At 29.3% G+C, this 19,965-nt stretch overlaps 2 protein-coding genes and 1 long non-coding RNA gene across 3 annotated transcripts; all 3 read left to right on the top strand.

Moving 5' to 3' along the window:
- Positions 1 to 7,782: 7,782 nt before the first annotated feature.
- On the top strand, positions 7,783 to 10,363 carry LOC125369467. Its single transcript, XR_007215148.1, has 2 exons — positions 7,783 to 8,057; positions 10,268 to 10,363. It is a non-coding gene; the product is annotated as an uncharacterized LOC125369467 (long non-coding RNA).
- Positions 10,364 to 10,508: 145 nt separating this feature from the next.
- LOC112533697 (probable aldo-keto reductase 1) lies at positions 10,509 to 13,605 on the top strand. The gene is made up of 7 exons (XM_048372386.1): positions 10,509 to 10,550; positions 10,638 to 10,721; positions 10,813 to 10,824; positions 11,096 to 11,179; positions 11,268 to 11,435; positions 11,756 to 11,940; positions 12,033 to 13,605. The coding sequence occupies exons 1-7, from the start codon at positions 10,509 to 10,511 to the stop codon at positions 12,052 to 12,054; spliced, it is 597 nt and encodes a 198-aa protein (XP_048228343.1). The 3' UTR covers positions 12,055 to 13,605.
- Positions 13,606 to 14,266: 661 nt separating this feature from the next.
- On the top strand, positions 14,267 to 17,280 carry LOC8259055 (bifunctional peptidase and arginyl-hydroxylase JMJD5). The gene is made up of 10 exons (XM_048371584.1): positions 14,267 to 14,420; positions 14,536 to 14,596; positions 14,727 to 14,810; positions 15,105 to 15,248; positions 15,388 to 15,454; positions 15,532 to 15,660; positions 15,834 to 15,906; positions 16,009 to 16,125; positions 16,594 to 16,713; positions 16,889 to 17,280. Exons 2-10 carry the CDS (start codon positions 14,543 to 14,545, stop codon positions 17,085 to 17,087), a joined length of 987 nt encoding a protein of 328 aa, XP_048227541.1. The 5' UTR covers positions 14,267 to 14,420; positions 14,536 to 14,542; the 3' UTR covers positions 17,088 to 17,280.
- Positions 17,281 to 19,965: the final 2,685 nt, after the last annotated feature.

The following is a 19,965-nucleotide window of genomic DNA, read 5'->3' as shown; positions in this document are numbered from 1 at the left end:
GTTGCAAGAAAGACACATCATCAAGCTGATTTCCAAATGTTTGCGTGAATACCAAAAATAATAATAATATGGATTTGCGTGTTGATGCTAATTATGAAATGGCACGAGATTTTACTTTACTTTCTATGAGATGCGATGAGATGGGCTAATTAATGGAGTAACTTGACTTGACGACGACAAGAAGCCCTACAAATTTTAAAAATTAATAACAAAGGAAGCTAATTCATGGAATGGGAAGTTGAAGTTATCTTTTTATATAAAAACTAATTATTTATGAATTCTAACTTTTTTTTTTATATATTTTCTAAAGTTATTTAATATATAATTTATAAAATACACTCTAAATAAGATTTGAAATTATAAAAAAATTTTAATCCGATTTATTTGAGAATGAGATATTCCTCATAATTTTATAGAATGACACAAGTATATATAATCCAAGAAAAAGGATAGAGATGTATGATTTAATGAAAAATAAATTTATTGATTTAGAGAGAAATGTTGAAGTATAGAGAAATTAACAATAAATTTTATTTTAATTATCTATTCCATTTTCCTATACTACCAACTCCACTGAATGATCCGAGTCTGACCACTAAACAGAAGAATGCCATTATGCAATATTCTCAGCCTATTAGTAACTCGACTTCTTCAGAAAAGATTAGCAAAAATGTCAATAATTATACAATTTTTTTCAATTTGATGAATCTTTTTGTTGGAGTAAAGATGACATTGTTCGAGATCCCCTGAACTCATCTTCGCAATCATTACCTTCTAGGAAGGCTGTGCTGACGCGCTGCAATTTACTTCTATACTGTGTCCTCGCCAGAGTCGAGTCGTTGAGGATAACACTAAAATGCTCGGAACATGCTGAATGCGTCTTCTTCAATACCTTCTCTGCAGTTTGATTAGAAAGTGATTCAACCAAACTCGACGTTTCTAGAGATTTATTGCATGCTATTTCAGTAACAATCCCACCAACGCCATACACATCAACTTTGGTTACTTGAGGGACTGACTTTAGAAACTACAAGGGCCAGTGCTTTCTGAACAGATCTGTTTGGGCATATGGTCGCTAACTTTCATACTCGACATAGCAAATGAAGGGCTAATTACTAGAACTGACAATGAAAAACAAACCAGCAAGGTAAATAGTAATGATAACCAGGCCATTTCTTTTCTTGTGCTTTTCTTGGCCATTTTAGGATCTCATACAGAATTATAGAAATAATTTTGTTTATTGCGGATTTGGTAGGTAAGTCTCTTTCCTGATAACATATTTATTACCAAAGAAATCTGAAAATCAACGTTAAATCTTAAAAATGTAAAATTCAGGTATGGTTTGTGGTTTGAGAGTTGCTTAGATTGGCATTATTGCCAGATTATTTACTGCTTATAGCCCTATATATTGAATGTATTAATTTATTCAAAATGTGCTTATTTACTGGTTCAGTATTTATATAACTTCAAATTTAAACACTTTTCTATTTCCTTTAAACTTTCAGACCAAGTCTAAATTCAAAAAATTATAATTTATTTTTGACGGTTTTTAAGATGCATATAATTTTTTTAAAATTTACTGAATTCAACCTTATAATATATCTTTTCTTTTATGCCAAAATTATTTCTTTTAAAACACATAGCGGAAATGAATTTTTAGAATTAAACATAAAACAAAGTTAATCAAACGATTTTCAATCAAGTCCATCTAATTAAAAATAGAAAAAAATGGAACAATTTATGATAACACCTCGCAAAGTTTTTACAAAGAACTATATTTTCCAAGGCACGTGTATTAACTCATTAGAGATATACATTTCTTAATGAAAATGTTCACACGGCAAAAAATAGAATTTCAATGAAAAAAAGAAAAAAGAAAAAGAATAATCTCTAGAAGACTAGTGTTTATCACTTAGATGGACTGAAGTTAAATTTTAGACATAAAGAGACAATGTAAATTAGCCTTTTTTTAGAGATACTAATAAAAACATTCATATTTAATTACATATATATCTAACTTGACTTTACCAAAAAAAACTAGCAATAATCTAATATTTTTTAAGTTTTTTTAAATTTATAAATCTTTCAATATTACTAATATGTCTAAATTATACATAGATATTTAAAGTATTTTAGAGCTTTGATGATATATTTATATATATATATATATATATATATAATATGCTAAAAATATGTGTTTTTACTTCACTTAAGTTTCATTGTATCTAGATAATATTAGCAAAGAGAGGAAATTATAAAAAAAAATACTAAAAAATAAGCTTAATTGGACATGTTCGTGTCAATGTTCAAAATTAAGACATGTAGACCTGTTATTTGCTATGCTAGCCGAATTATACAAGGCTCAAACAAGGCATTTTAGTCTTTTTATATTATTATTAGAATTTATATTAAGAGTTATTGTGGAATAGTATTTGGTAGAGACAAAGATATCTATAGTCTTATCTATTAGATAAACTTATATTGGGTATGCATATCTTTATGAAGACTTGCTTAAAGGAAGACTCTTCTCTATATATATCTCTATAAATCTAGTTCTAAAAGGAGGAGGAAAGCTTTCTTCTATCTGCTTTCTGCATATGTCCACTATTATTTTCTCTACAATTCTCTACAATACTTCCATAAACATTTACTATTAGTCTTCATTGTTCTTTTAAGATCTAAAAGTTTTTCAAAAGGTGGAAAATGAGGACCAATTATCTTCATACCTTGAAATTTTTTTGATTTCGAATGAGCTTTTATTTTTTGTTTTGTTTTATATCTTTCTATTTAATACTATGGTGATTGAATTAAATATGTTATTATAGTTTTCATAAGTATTTAGTTTAACATTTTTACTTTTATGAACCTTTTTTCGTATCTTTATTAGTTTTAGTTATTATTGTTAATTAACCATCATATTAATTAATGATAATAATTATTATACAAATATTTAGGTTGAATGTATTAGAAATACCATCTTTGCTTCCATCTATGTTGGTAGAAAAAATTTTAATTGCATCATTAGCTTGAGTAATTAAAGGAAAAAAAGCACATCACTATTATATATATAGACTAAAAGTAAAATTATGAAATTATTAAGTAAATAGTTATGCTAAATATTATTTTTAACATATAGTTTTCATACATCATATCAATGTATATTTATTTTATACTTTATTTTATGAATATTATTATCTCAAATATTGATTTAAAATTACTTTTATTATTTTATGAATATAATTAAATTTCTGTTTTTTTGTGGCAAAGAAGCACTCAAATCCTGGATTGAAAAATTACTCTTTAGAAAACAGTGATTATACAAAGATTTATGATTGAATTCATTTGTCTTAAATTATTATTTATTTTTCGTATTCCTAACGTCTTGCTACTAGTTTTAAAAAGAAAATGCAATCATTTTGACCACTTTTTAAAATTATTATAAATTGCTGGACACATGGATCCCTTAATCCAACCGTCCCACCCCAATGAAATGTAATGTAATAACTACTAATAAACTACTTGCCAGCAAAAGAGAAACGTAATCGATTACCCTGCGTGCGGCGCTACTTATTTATCGTGATACTTTACATTTTATTTTAATGATATACAACATTATTAAAGTCGCTTTTTCTAAGGCTATAAATTTATATTTTATATGAGAAAGCTTGATTCTTAAAGTGTTATAAAAACATACAAGAAAATAAAGCTACTCTTGAACAATTTATACTTAATTTTGAAAGTCGCACTAGTTTTTATTATATTCTGACTTGGGTGAGAAAGAAAAGGTGCATAAACAAATTGGGGATGCACCTTAAAAGCTAGAGCGCTTGCTAGGGATGGGAGGATGCAGCTCAAACGGTAAAGCGCTTGTTAGGGATGCCAGTCGGGCGGATATTTTTGAATATTCGACTCAATCCAACTGAATTTTATTGGACATATTTAGGTAGTGATAAATGAATTTGAAACTTAAATTTATTATCCATGTCAGGTTCGGGTTCGACCACGCGGATATCCGCTATCCAAATCCGTCTATGCAAACGGGTACGGATACAGAGTACCCGAATCCGCTACTCGTTTATCTAAATGGCATCTTAGAGGGTACCCGCTGGTATCCTACCCTATTAGACCCATGAAGAACTTTTTTTAACCTTTTGTTCTCCATATGTATTGGACTTTAGACTCTTTATAAAAAAAAAAAAACATTTTACTATTAAGCCATTTAATTTTCTTTTTTTAAAAAAAAAACACACACACACACATACATATACATATATTTACATACACACACAACATATATATTATGATTTCTTTTATTAGTTTTTTTAATTAAAATAAATATTACGTCATTAATCATCATAACTGCTAATAGTGTATAAATATAGTACTACTATACAAAGATATAAGAGAACGTTATATTAAATCACATTAAACAATTATTATAATGCTCAACCTAATATATTAGCGTTATCAACTTGTGATTTATATAGTGCTAATATGATATTAATTATGTTTATTAAATAATATTGATTAATTTTATGTCTTTTAATTAATTAATATGATATAAAAAGAATCTTATACCATACTGTTATGTAGTAGAATTTAAATTTTAACCTTACATTTTTAATTTTAATTAATAGATCTCACTTTTACTATTAAGATCCTATATTAATAAGTATATATATTGTGTTATTACGTCTATAAATATAAAATATTTTTTTTAAAATTTAGATATATTATATAATTTAATTTTTATTTTTATAATATTAAAAATATTTATATAAAAATAAAAATATCATATATAAATCTAATAATTTTTTTTTATTGTCACATATAAATTAAAAATAAAACTATATAGTTTTAAACAAAATTACGTAGTTTTAAAGTAATCTATATAGTTTTGAGTAAAACTACGTAGTTTTGATGTACCAAATTAAAAAAAACCTAAATATAACTATATAATTTTGAATAAAACTACATAATTGTGATGTACCAACTAGCAAGCTAAAGAATACATAAATAAAATTACATAATTTTAAATAAAACTATATCGTTCAAATATACCAAACTAAAAGAAATCTAAAACAAAATAAACTTTAATTCTATTATCTTCTTCTCATCTCAAACTGACATCAATTCAACCCCGTCGAAGCCTCTACCATCCACCCTTTTCTTCATGCCGCCGTTCACTCTATTGCTACTGCCATTCACGTCGTTGCTGCTGCTGTCCACGCCACCGTTGTTGCGATTCACTCATTGCCGCCATTCAAGCGTACCTACCGCCATTCAAGCCGCACTGCTGCGATCCATGCCGCTGTTATTGGCATCGCCCTTGCTGCCATCATTTTCAGCCGCTGCTCCGTCTCACGTAAGTTAAGCTAGGAAGGCAACAACTTTGTCAAAATAGATGTGGACAAATGTGGAAAAAAATAGATATAGTCAACTTGAAACCTTAGTGCCTAGTTTCTGTCCATTTGAATCGTCAAATATTCTAAAAAGAATTTGGTGGATTTTAAAAATTTAAGCTGTAATGTACTCAAAACTTTAAATAGTAATAAGAGTTGATTTTATAATGATCATGATATAAAAGAAAACACTCATTTCTAATTAATTTTGACCTAATTTATGAGTCAAGATTTAATCATTTGTAGAGTTTTTTTTTTTTTTTTCTGAAAGAATCATTTCTAGATTTATAATCAGCCGTTTAAATGATCACTTCTGTTTTTCACACCAAACGTATTGATTTCAATAAAACAAAGTGCCATGTGACCAAGATACCCACTCACATTGCAAACATCAATTATCTTTTTTTTAATCGACTCTTTAATCTACCATGTTAGAAATAAATTAGCAATTTGTAATGCTAAGTGCATTAATATATGCTAAATATATGAGATATATTTAACTATAATTTGTTGATTGTAATTTTTTATTTTAAACTTTTAGGATCTTGTTTAACTACACAAGCAAGTTGTTTATGTCTAATTAAAGAAGATGTTGAATTATAGTGTATTTCCATGAAGTTTTTATTGAGCAAGTTGATTGTAATTTTAAATGTATGTTTGGTTTGTATTAATATATCAAACATTTAATGTTGAATATTTAGACTTTATTAATTTATGTTTTGTTATTTTTTGTTCATTTTCATTAATTTAAATTATTATAAACGGATATCCATTTAATTACTAAAATATTAATATAAACGGTTTTTAACGGATAAGATACCCGCTTCATATTTAAATACTCATAAAATTTATTTAATAGTCATTTAATCTTAACAAATTTTAATAAGTTTGAATAGTTTGTAAGTATTCCTATTAGGATCTAGGATAGGTTAAGATAAATATAATTTAAAGGAATTCAAGTTTGAATAATATTAAAGGACGGGTACCCTTTCTGTTGCCATCCCTAGTATCCTCTTTACATGCAAGAGGTACGGGGTTCGATTACCCCACGTCTCCATTTCTTTTTTTTGGTGTCAAGAAAAAAATTAAAAAATAAAGACGCTACTCAGAATATGGAGTTGGGCCGTTATAGGGTAATGTCCAAATGGGCCTCTAAATGATTAAATAGACTAACGATATAGAACAACAAAAATAAAAAGGAAGCATCCATGGAAGAGAGGGGAAGAAGGTTTTGCCGTTAACCATTTGCTTTTCCCTTTGATTAATTTTTGTTCGAAGCTTCAATTATATAGGGGCAGCCTCACAAAACTTGTCAGCCCAACAAATGTAGACCTTAAGTTGGATCCATTACCTTCGTTAATAAAGGTTTCTTTTTTTTCTTTTTTTTCTCTTATAAAATGTAAGCGTTGGATGATTGATTAGTTGGACATGTATTTTTTTATACCCGCTCCAATCTAACTGTAATGGGACAAACTTAAATAGTAATAAATTGGTTGAAGATGGATTTAAGATTTAAATTATTCTTGTTTGAGTATATTAGATATCCGAATTCCAATATGGTACCCGTACCCTTTTAGACCATTTAAGAATATTATTTATTATTTTATTCTCCGTATGCCTTAAATCTTAGACCTTTTATTAAAAAGAAACTCATTTTACCATCATGCCATTTAGTGATTTTTATTTAAGTGACACACACACACATATATATATAAATAATTTTTAATAATAATATGTCTTTTAACTAATTAATATGATTTTTTATTAGTCTTTTTAATAAACTAAGTCATCAATTGTCGTATCTATTAACAGTTAATTCACATAATCCTCACTAATATGTAAAATAATATTATAAGACTCTTTTGTTAGTAAATTAAATATCACTTATAGACAAAAAAAGAAAGAAAAACTAAATTTTGTTAAAAAAGTATTATTATAGGAACCAACCCAACCAATTAGTATTATTAACTTATGATTATGTAATGTCAATATGTTAATTATATTTATTAAATAATCTTTACTAGTAATAAAAGTTTTAACTAATTAATATAATATAAAAGATCTTATATACTATTTTTTTCGTTTAGTTTCATTTTTAAATTTAACTAATTAATCTCATTTTTATCATTAAAACAAAGCATTAATAATGTGTTATTATATTTAAAATTATAAAACAAATTTTTTTCTTGAATATATTATATAATTTAATTTTTATTCTTATAATATCAAAACTTAATATTTGTATGAAAAGATAAAAATACTATATATGAATTTAATTTTTCTTTACTAATATAATAGTAATAATAATATCATATGTAAGTTTAAAAGGAAATAAACAATTTATATAATTTTAAATAAAATTATAAAACTACGAAGTTTTGCTATAACAAACTAAAACAAAAGCAAAATATAACACAGTACAAAGAAACCCTACTTCTATTTTCATCTAAACCTCACAGCCTCCACCCTCTCAAGCCTCTTTGCAATCACTAAAACTTGCTGCCGTCGCCGATCTGTCATCGCCGCCGCCCTTGCTGCCGTCGCCGATCTGTCATCGCCGCCGCCCTTGCTGCAGTCATCGTCGCCGTCGCCGTCGCCCTTGCTGTAGTCGTCTCCGCCCTCGGAGCAGTCGGCTTCTCCTTCGCCGTTCATCAGGTATGTTGTTTTAATTTGCCATTAATTATTATTGTATTCTACTGTTAGATTAAAGTAAAGCTTGTTTAATTGAATCTTAATTTTCTTTGTTCTTTTTTTGAAAAATCGATATATACGTTTATGGATGATGATGATGGCTTTAGCCCCTTTTCAGCTAATTCAAAATTTGAATTCGCTAATTATTCAATTGTTGCAATTTGCGAAGATTATCTACACGCTACGCTTCTGTGACATTTTCTAGCATTGCATTGCCAAGTTTGAAATGTTTCATAATTTCTTATGTATTTTTCTTTTCTGCTTATGGATAAAATTGATTAATTTTCCCACCATTGATGGTAGGCAGATGTTGAAATCAACTTTTAGAATACTCATAATCTTATAGTTAATTATCTCATAATTTTATCAAAGTAAAATATACATTTTATTATAAAATTATTTTAAATTAAATATAATAATTAATTAAAACTTGTAAAACTTGTATGTATTTTATTATGTAATGACATATTTTTTATTGCGATTTATATATCAACTTAAAGATTTTTGTGTCTTTTAATAATTATTATTTCCTTCCCCTCCTACTTATCCAAACAAATTTTACATATTTCTCTTTACTTCTCTTTAATGATTATTTTTATGTAACCAAACATAATAAAATGATAATTTTTTCTTCCCTTTCATTCAACTCCCTCCCCTTCCCTTTAAATTACCTTCCTCTCTTCGTTGCCATACATATTATTAGTTTTTATTGTTCTTCTAAGATCTATGAATTTTTTCAATAAGTGAGAAGTGATCACTAATCATTTTACTATTTGAAGATTCTCGATTTCAAGAGAGTTTTATTTTTTATTTTATTTTTATATCTTTTTATTTAATACCATGATCATTGACTTAAATATGTTAAGTTAGTCTTCTTAAATGTCTAGTTTAACTTTTATTTATTTATTTATGTATAAGCCTTGTTATATCTTTATTTAATGAGTGGCTTATTTACCTTCATATCTTTATTAATTTCATTATGCATAAATATTTATGCATATTTATTTATTATTTAGTTATTCCCTTTATGAATATTCTATTTTCTCAAAAGACTGGTTTAAAATGTTTTAAATTTATTTTTACTATTTTATATTGATAATTAATTTTTAGAATAAGTAGCATTATAGTTTTTTGAGAGATCTACCTTGCAGCTTTTACCACTTTTACTATAAAAATGGTTCATGTATTTACAAGTATTACCCTAAACATATTAGTTATAGTTATATCAATTGAAACCCTTTTTATATAGGATTTAGTTTAATGTTATCAAACCCAGACTTCAAGTTTTAGATGTCCTGATTGATAGGCGAGTCTCCTCGTATCAACTTGATAGCAATTGAGAAATCAAAGTCCACGTTGACTTGATGCATTTCAGGTGCTTGCACATAAGTATGACCTTTCTAATTGTTGCGGTTTCTTTAATAAAAATAAAATAATAGAAATAATTAGTGAACCACCGGATAAAGATTGAATTTAAGTTATATGTACGCCATCATCAATTCAGTTCGATTATCTTATTTAAAGTAAATTATGTTACAATCACATTTGATCAAGCCTCAACTTGAAGCTTCTCAAATTTTATTATGCTCTTAGATTTGGATTGGACTCTATCTAGGAAAAATATGAGGAAAAGATGCTTTTAAAATTTATTTTAAATGAAAATAAATATTGTGTCGAAAATAAATAATAAGAAAAATTATACAGAAATAAGGATGTACATAATTTGAATATTTTAAATTTTGATTCAAATTCAGCTCTTTTTCTTTTTTAACTCGTTTGAGCTTATTCAAAAAGTATGATAATCCAAACTTAATGAATGATATATCTAACAATTTATATACTAAATTAATAATTAAAAAAATAAATTTAAGATGAACAAAAATTAACTGTTTATTTAAGATAAGAAATATATAATTAAATATTTTATATATAATGAAGATTTGATATTATATTTAATTATTTAATTATTTGAATTTAATAAATATGTATTATTTGGTGCGGGAATGAAAATTTATACCTAAACTATTAAATACACTTAAATAAATAATTTTTTGCATTATTCATGTCAATCCCATTAAGTTAGGCCCAACCCAACTCCTAAAATAAATTAACAAACAAAAGCCTATAAAAAATTTAGGGCAACTACTTTACTAGCTAATTTCATCTTTTGTCAGTTTTTATTTCTTGCCAATGCTAGCAACTCCCTTCTCTAAGTAAATCGCATCGTACCGGGCACTTCACCTCCAATTTTCAGATCAGGAATAGTAAAAGAGGAAAAACAATGGAGACAACACAAAACAATCGACAGTAAAGCAGTCGTCGCCCACTGTTTCTTCGTGTCGAAAGAAGAAGAATGAGGAGGCGACTTTTCTAGAGGATGTAAAGGATCATATTGATGAGTTTATTCATGCATCTATGCAAGAGCATAAGAGTTGCTTCAAGAATACCATCCACAAGGTTTGTGTTAATTTAGAATTCATTGCTAATTGGCTATTGTTTTTCTTAGTTGAACAATTGAAGTTTTCTTATACTTTCAACTTTCAGATGTTTGGAATGTCGAAGATTGTTGCGCAGAGAGAGGCTAATGTTGAGTCTAAAGAAGTCGAGAGTTCTTTGGCCCTTCGTACTGTAGTGACGGAGTAGAATTTTTCTTTTTTCTTTTTTTACCGGGCAAAATCTGGTGTAAAAATTGTTAAGACTTTTATTACTGTGATTTCAGTTTCGAGTTTCTGTAAGTTGAATAAGAACCAAGAATATCTTCAAATGGATATAATGTGAGTATTTATTTTTATTATAATTATTAATTTTTCTATTGATGCTCTATGTTCATGCTTGAGCTACAAATTATTATTAAAGGCATCTAAGTATAGTCACTGCTCAACTAAAATGTGTAGACTCGCTAATTAGTTGGCAAATTAGCTGTTTCCCCTTACTTGCAAATTTATAACTAAAAGCTAGCTCATAACTTCACAGAGCATATTTGGGCTTAAAAGAAATGACTACTATTGTCCTTAGAACAAAGAGAACAAGCACTCGTTCAAGAAAATCTAATTCCAAGAGTCAAACTTCGAAACCAGGGGTTGGAGGTATCAGTCTTTGATCCATCTATTCATTATCCTCTGATGTGCATGCCATTAAAAACTGCTTCTTCTTCTTCTTCTGTTATCTTTTCAGGTTTCTAAGTTGGGGTTTGAATGTACCGTTCTCAGTGGACTGTACAATTATCCTCTGACTGATGAGGAAGAAATACCAATCATTATGCATGCTTTCAGTAAGGTTATCACTTTCTTTGACACAACAAATATTTATGGTGAAAATGCTAATGAAAGTCTAGTTGGAAAGGTAATTCTTCTTTGGACTCGCTTTGCTTGGGCATTACTATAATTGGACTAATTTTGATTCCTATGATGAATCCCAAAAAAAAAACAAACGCTTAGTGCATGCGGAGTGACTTTTGGGTCTGGTTATCTGTAAGCTCTAATTTCATCATTGTTATGTTTTTTACGAAGTGTTAGATCTGAGCTGAGGTGTCTATTTTTAATGTAATGTGATGTTTTTGTTTTATTTGTCAGGTGGCATGCATCTAGGAACCAACTACGTTATAATTTGTAGTTTTATGTAGAATGTAATATTTCAACTTGTCCTAATTCGAAGGTTTTCAGGCTCTGAAGCAGTTGCCCAGAGATAAAATCCAGGTAGCCACTAAATTTGGTATGCTCAAAATAGGACCCGATGGCCTGGTAGTTTGTGGCCGACCGAAATATGTAGGAGAAAGCTCTGAAGCTAGCCTTAAGCGTCTTGATGTGCAATATATTGATCTCTATTACCAGCATCTTTTGAGGACACGGTATGTGCTTCAGTTAACTTCATTTTCTAATTTTATAGCGTTTGCAATAGTCTATAAGTTTTATTAGCTGTTTCATTTTCCCATAATGATAGACGGAAGAACTTAAGAAGTTAGTTGAAGAAGGGAATAAAGTATATGTTGGGTTATTCAAAGCTCTTTCGGAAACAATATAGAGGGCTCATGCAGTGCACCCATGCTTTACAAATGGAATGGTCCCCATGGTCTCGCGTATAAAGGGAGAGATAGTCCCCCTTTGCAGGTAAGTTCTTAAAAGTAAATCCTCTTGCGAACTCACTAATTAGTCGGCAAATTAGCTGTTTCCCCTTTGGTCAGGAAACTGGTCCAAGGTCTTTCTTTGGCTGGAAAACAATGATTTTACATTTCAAACCATACAAATTATAAATCTTTATTTATTTATGGGTAGGTCATTGTGTCGTGTTTCCTCAGTCATAGTAGGAAGGAAAACTCTACCTTATCCTTGATATTTTAGGTGTTGACTCCATTTGTATCTTATAGCTATTCATATTTGTTTGGCTTTTCCAAAATTTTTGTTTGTCTCAATGAGTTGAGGTCAGTTTTGCAAGTCCAATTAGATTCATGAGCTCCACTTTGTGGCTTTTAGTGTGCAATTACTCATGCTATCAATATTTTAAATTTGGGCACAGAAATTCCTGTATGTTCTCTTTAAGAAAACTCTTTATTCTGTCGGCTTGAATTGCTTTTTCCCTTTTGTACACGAGTGAAAGGAGGAAGCCTATATAATGCAAAAAAAATCGCTGTAGTTTCTATATTTAACGGGAACTGTGGGTTCAACATTCAAATTCTTTTTATTTAATGCAAGGAAATTGGAACTGGAATAGTGGCTTATAGCCCTCTAGGCCGTGGATCTTTTGGTGAGAAATAAAATATTCCAGCCTTGCCTGCTAAAGGTTCTTGGAATGATTTTGGAACTGATAAACCATCCACTATAAAAACGTTTCGAATTAATTTTTATAGTAACTGCCAGGCTGAACATCCAAGTTTCACCGATGAAAATTTAAAAACAAACAAAATATTGTACGAACAAGTTGTGAAAGTTGGCCGGAAAGTTCGGCTGTACCTCCTCTCAGTTAGCTCTCGCATCGCATGGATTCTTTGCCAGTGCATTGATGCGGTCCCTATCCCTGGTAAAAGTTTATCTTCCTTTTTATTTTTTCTGGTCCAAGAGGTAAAGTTCTGTCGCCTAGTGCAATTCAGAAGGAAGCAATTCTTTGTTAGCTCGTATGCATTATGTTGTGCCAATCCAATACAATACTTTTCAATTTTCTTTTCCTTATGAAATTTATAGGGCAACAAACAAGACCAGGCATGTAGATGACAACACTAGCCCTTTGCTGAGTGAATCTTGCCGTAGAAGATTTGAAGGAGATTGCAGAAACCGTAAATGATAATGAGGTGGCCGTCATTACTAGAACTTACGCCTACATACTCTTTTACTCTTGGAGGTTCGCAACTACTCCGACTAAAGAAGGAACCGCCTGTCATCAGAATTTATAGTGCACCAGTTCATTACTTTTGAACCGACAATAAGCTTAAACTGTGTATATATTATCTAGCAGTCCATTTTGTTAATTCATTCCTAAAAACGATCTTTTTAATTAAGGCTTAATTCTTACTTATATCATATTTATACATCTCAGTTAACCAAAGAATAATGTTCATGTGTGAGTTTTTATATTTTGCCATTAGATGATAGATTCAATATTTAATTATTTAAAATTAATATTTATCAATTTAATGTGTAGATGGGGTATGCATCTGAATTAGATAAGAATTCTTTCTAATTAAGTAGAATAATTAGAAAATAGGCAATGCACTAAATTTAAGTTGCATTGTATATTTTATATCGTTGAAAATGGTTTTAAAAATATACAAGAGAGTAGTGTTATTATCATATCAATGGTTTATAATGAAATAGTATAGGATCGAAAATGGTTTAAAAAATATAAAAAGAGTAGTGTTACTACCACATCAATGGTTGATAACAAAATGTTACGATAATGAATTGGATTGAAGAGAAAATCAAATTTTGACAATGGTTTATAACGAAATATTATGGTTCTCGAGATAGTTATTAAAATAAAATAAAATTGTTTAATTAGAATCATTAATGTGTTCTATCTGTAAAAAGAAAGATTCTTTGGAATAAATAAAATGAAAATTGAGAATAGTTGTGAAATAAAAAGGCTGGGCTTACTATTGGACTTGGATTCACGTGGAATAAGCCATTTCTTGGGCCCATAAACAAATGAAATTCCCAGTCTGGCGCTGCTGCCTTCTCATCGAGCGAGCAACGCACCGAGTGTGTAGCAGGGAGGAAAAAAGAAAAAAGAAGCACACGCATGGGGGAGGAGATTAAGCAATGGCGAGTCAAAACATTCGAAAAGCTTCCTTCAGCTCCAGTTTTCGCGTCTCAGATAGAATCCGAAAACGTCCCTGCTGTATTTCCTTTTAACAGTCAACTGGATTCAATTTCTCTTTTTCGTTTGAGCTTGTACCTCAAAATTTACTGATGCACTTTTCCTACGTTTCTTTTTCATATATCTTTTTGGAAAGGTCTTCAATGGATACACGAGGCAATGGAAAGCTTTCACCAAGTGGAATCCTGCTAATGGCGGTCTCGACTATTTGCATATTGATTCCTTCTTCATTTACTACTTTTACCTTGAAGCAATTTAATTCTACTTTCTATGTATGAACTAAACTGGACTGAACTCTGTTTTATTTTCCATTTCTTATGAATTTAGGAGAGGGTAGGATCATCTACCATTGAAGCTATGCTTTCCAGAACTGCACCTGTCTTTTATGGCGATCTTAGAAGCCATGAGAGGGTAATTCCATCTTTCAAGTGCTTCCTCTCTTTGATGACATTAACTTCAGCTTATATTTGATTTCTTGGCACAAAACACGTGCAAGAAATCAATTCCATTGAATTCTTCCAAAATCATGTCATCTGTGTCTGGATTTTCATGTTTTCCAAAGTACCTTATAAAATGCTTTTTTTTTTTTTTTGAAGCTAAGAAAAACTGAATTATATGAGAATTGACTGAATAGAGTTCAATTGATTTGAATTCTTGCATTTAGACTTTCCAAACACACTGATCATGTTTTCCTTCCTGTTATAGGTTCCATTTCCGTTCTCCACGTTTATTGATTTTTGCAAGCAGCGTATAGCAAAAGAAGAAGGGCATCAGCCTGCAGTTTCTGATGCAGAAGAGCAGGACCATTTTATTTCTGGTGATTATGCTCAACAGGTCTATTTGGCCCAGGTATGAATATGGTGCCTTCTAAGTGATGAATGTGTTTCTTTTTTGATTAATTACCAATATCTGTTTCTTTTGCGTGCATATTATGATGTGTAAGCTGTCGGCCGAACATAGTCTTGAAATTTAATTGCTTGTATTTTAGGTGCCAATTATGAATACTGAAGATCGAGAGAGGGTCCAACTTGCAACTCTTAGAGAAGACATTCAAATTGTTTCTGCTCTTCTTTTCTTCTTGTTTAGTTGGTTATCCATAGAGAAATGTTTGTTGAGTGTTGATTATTTTGTGCAGCCTGCTTTTTGGAGTCAAAAGAACTAGCTTCTATTAATCTGTGGATGAATAATGCTCATGCTAGATCAAGTACTCACTATGATCCACATCATAATGTTCTAAGCATAGTTGCTGGACGCAAACAAGGTTCTTTATTTATTTTATAATTTTGCAATTGGGGAGCTCTCAGCTAACTGATTTTGACTGACCTTTTTTCTCTTCTTTTTTACATTATGCATGTTAAAGGTGTACCCATATTTATGGTACTTAGCTTCTTTTTGTTATTATTATTTTTGGTTTATTACTTCTATTCATTGCAGTTACCTTATGGCCTCCTTCTGCAAGCCCATTTTTATACCCGATGCCTATATATGGGGAAGCCTGTAATCACAGGTATGCTTCTTCTTTTTTTATGCACAAAATCATATACTAATTGTTTATGTTTCTTGTTCCATTTCCGCTTTTCTTTTCATTAATTCTTCTTCTGGCTGGCAGTTCTGTTGCTTTAGAAAACCCTGATTTTTCATTGTATCCAAGAGCACAATTCTCCTTGGAATATTCGCAGAAGGTTGTTCTTCATGCAGGTGATGCGCTTTTCATCCCCGAAGGCTGGTAGGTCTCAATTATTTATGCTACTCACTTTCTTTTCTTCTTTACAATCCACAAAATGATTCCCATGTCGCAGTTTACTGATAATGGTGGCCCCATGCAAGAAATCTCACTTTAAAATTACTAATAGAAAATTCTTTTGATCAATGATCTCAAAATATGTTTGTCCTTTTGATATCTATATTGGTTTAACTGCACTGAGACAAGAAAAGATACGAAGGAGGTGTCGACCTCAGAAGCATAAACTTCTGTAATGTGTATTATTCTTTATGCTATGCTTAAAAATAACGTCATTATCAAATGTTGCAAGTTCATTTCTGGTCCTGAATATATGTTTTGGTTGGTTGTCACTGGTCAGAAACCTGATAAAATAGCATACTTAAGTATGATTATTATTTATTTTGTCCTTCGACTCAACCTAACTTCCAACATATATCAGGGTCAGATGATCACTGTTTCTAATTGCTGCAGGTTCCATCAAGTAGATAGTGACGATTTGACCATTGCTGTTAACTTTTGGTGGCGGTCCAACATAATGTCTAGCATGTTAGAACACATGGATGCTTATTATTTGCGCAGAATTTTAAGAAGGTTCTCCTGCTTCATTGTCTCTTATACTTTTTCAATTTTTGTTCGTCCCCCTTTTGTCTCGGTGACGAGTTAAAACTGTTTCTCTTTACTTTTAGCTTTAACAATTCAATATGCTAACTTAATTCTTTTTTTTTTTTTTTGGCATGTTTTATTTCTCAAATGCCGTCAAATCAAGATTGATTGATAAAGAAATGGTACGTGTCCCCCTTGTTTATAGGCAGTGCAAAATTGTTTGTTGTTTTAGATTGTGTGCGTTGTATGTATACGGATATATTTCTATGCATAATTCATATGAATATTTTTCTTTTGAGTTTGCATTCACTTTTCTAAATGCAATCTCTAGGAAATTTTTTTTCCTGGAAATGGATCCTTGATATAGCCTGAGAATTACCAATAGATATAACTGTGTGTTACTTCGCACTTATTAAGTACTCGGTACCTAAAAGTTCTTTTTTTTTTTTTTTTTTTTCCAGTTAGATTATAGACCAGAAACATTTGGCAATTTTAGGTCTAAGAGCCTTATTAGGGCTCCACATACGAATGAAAAATGAGCATACATTGGTGATATTTTATTACTTTGTTTTATTTAGACAATGTGGGGTTTCATGCTAGATTTGTTTTTCCTGATGGGAAATCTACATTCAATAGCTTTAATATACTAAATTTACCTGAAATTAGGACAGAACCATATACTAACATCACTAACTCGACTTCTTGGGAAGATTAGCAAAATGTGCTTATTTACCGGTTCGATTTATATAACTCAAGTTTAAATACTTTTCTATTCCCTTTAAGCTTTGGACTAAGTCTAAGTTTAAAAAATTATAATTTATTTTTAACAGTTTGTAAGATGTATATAAACTTTTTAAAATTTATTCAACTCGACCTTATTCAATTATGATCCTTATTCGGATATGATTGCGTATAAAATTAATGTATTTTTTGTTTTATGCTAAAATTATTTCTTTTAAAATACATAAACATCTAATTAAAAATAGAAAAAAATGGAACAATTTATGATAACACCTCACAAAGTTGCCATGATTTTTTTTTTAAATACAGTAAACGAAAAACTCTTCTAAAAGTATTAACTCATTATAAGTATACATTTCTTAATGAAAATGTTCACACGACAAAAAATAGAATTTCAATGAAAAAAAGAAAAAGAAAAAGAATAACCTCTAGAAGACTAGTGTTTATCACTTAGATGGACTGAAGTTAAATTTTAGACATAAAAAACAATGTAAATTAGCTTTTTTTTTTTTTGAGATACTAATCAAAACATTCATATATTTGAAAAGATTCTTAATTACATATATATCTAACTTGACTTGACCAAAAAAAAACTAGCAATAATCAGAACGATTTTTTAAGTTTTCTTAAATTTATAAATCTTTCAATGTTACTCATAAATCTAAATTATATATATTATATATAGATATTTAGAGTATTTTACGATTTTGATGATATATTTCTATATATAATATGGTGAAGATATGTGTTTTTACCTCATTTAAGTTTCATTGTCATCCAAATAATATTAGCCAATAGAAGAAATTATGAAAAAATTACTAAAAGATGATCTTAATTGGACATGTTCGTGTCAATGCCCAAAATTAAGACATATATACCTGTTATTTGTTGTGCTAGCCGAATTATATAAGGCCCAAAGAAGGCATTTTAGTGAGTTTGTATTATTATTATAATTTATATTAAGAGTTATTGCGGAATAGTATTTGATAGAGACAAATATACCTATAGTCTTATCTATTAAATAAGCTTATATTGGGTATGTATATTTTTATGAAGACTTACTAAAAGGAAGACTCTTCTCTATATATATCTCTACAAATCTAGTTCTAAAATGAGGATGAGAGCTTTCTCCTATCTGCTTTCTGTATCTATCCACTATTATTCTCTCTACAATTCTTCCATAAACATTTACTATTAGTTTTCATTGTGCTTTTAAAATCTAAAAGTTTTTCAAAAAGTGGAAAGTGAGACCAATCATCTTCATACCTTGAAAAATTTCTGGATTTCAAATGAGCTTTTGTTTTCTGTTTTATTTTATGCCTTTCTATTTAATACTATGGTGATTGAATTAAATATGTTATGCTAGTTTTCATAAGTATTTAATTTAACATTTTTACATGTATGAACCTTCTTATTTATTTATTTAATAAATAATTTCTTTACCTTTGTATCTTTATTAGTTTCAGTTATTATTGTTAGTTAACCATCATATTAATTAATATGATATAAAAAGAATCTTATACCATACTGTTATGTAGTAGAATTTAAATTTTAACCTTACATTTTTAATTTTAATTAATAGATCTCACTTTTACTATTAAGATCCTATATTAATAAGTATATATATTGTGTTATTACGTCTAGAAATATAAAATAATTTTTTAAAATTTAGATATATTATATAATTTAATTTTTATTTTTATAATATTAAAACTATTTATATAAAAATAAAAATATCATATATAAATCTAATAAATTTTTTTTATTGTCACATATAAATTAAAAATAAAACTATATAGTTTTAAACAAAATTACATAGTTTCAAAGTAATCTATATAGTTTTGAGTAAAACTACGTAGTTTTGATGTACCAAATTAAAAAAAAAAACCTAAATATAACTATATAATTTTGAATAAAACTACATAATTGTGATGTAACAACTAGCAAGCTAAAGAATACATAAATAAAATTACATAATTTTAAATAAAACTATATAGTTCAAATATACCAAACTAAAAGAAATTGAAAACAAAATAAACTTTAATTCTATTATCTTCTTCTCATCTCAAACTGACATCAATTCAACCCTGTCGAAGCCTCTACCATCCACCCTTTTCTTCACGCCGCTCACTCTATCACATCGCCATTCACGTCAGCTGCCGCTTTGTCCACGCCCGGCCGTTGTTGCGATTCACTCTGCTACCGCCATTCAAGTAGCCACTGCTGCCATTCAAGCCGCACTGCTGCGATCCATGCCGCTGTTATTGGCATCGCCCTTACTGCCATCATTTTCAGCCGTTGCTCCGTCTCACGTAAATTAAGCTAGGAAGGCAACAACTTTATCAAAATAGATGTGGACAAATGTGGAAAAAAATAGATATAGTCAACTTGAAACCTTAGTGCCTAGTTTCTGTCCATTTGAATCGTCAAATATTCCAAAAAGAATTTGGTGGATTTTAAAAATTTAAGCTGTAATGTACTCAAAACTTTAAATAGTAA

The sequence above is a fragment of the Ricinus communis genome, chromosome 3 (genome assembly GCF_019578655.1).
Source record: "Ricinus communis isolate WT05 ecotype wild-type chromosome 3, ASM1957865v1, whole genome shotgun sequence".
Taxonomy (NCBI): Eukaryota; Viridiplantae; Streptophyta; class Magnoliopsida; order Malpighiales; family Euphorbiaceae; genus Ricinus; species Ricinus communis.
The sequence above is the reverse complement of the archived record's forward strand: the minus strand, read 5'-3'. Positions and strand labels throughout refer to the sequence as shown.

Excerpts from the sequence above, each read along its gene's own strand:
- LOC112533697 (XM_048372386.1), top strand. The coding sequence starts at position 10,509 with ATGCAAGAGCATAAGAGTTGCTTCAAGAATACCATCCACAAG. Across the intron at positions 11,436-11,755 it reads ATGAAAGTCTAGTTGGAAAG|GCTCTGAAGCAGTTGCCCAG; the intron begins GTAATTCTTCTT and ends GAAGGTTTTCAG. Across the intron at positions 11,941-12,032 it reads CAGCATCTTTTGAGGACACG|ACGGAAGAACTTAAGAAGTT; the intron begins GTATGTGCTTCA and ends CCATAATGATAG.
- LOC8259055 (XM_048371584.1), top strand. The coding sequence starts at position 14,543 with ATGGATACACGAGGCAATGGAAAGCTTTCACCAAGTGGAATCCTGCTA. Across the intron at positions 14,811-15,104 it reads ATCTTAGAAGCCATGAGAGG|GTTCCATTTCCGTTCTCCAC; the intron begins GTAATTCCATCT and ends TTCCTGTTATAG. Across the intron at positions 15,249-15,387 it reads AACAGGTCTATTTGGCCCAG|GTGCCAATTATGAATACTGA; the intron begins GTATGAATATGG and ends CTTGTATTTTAG.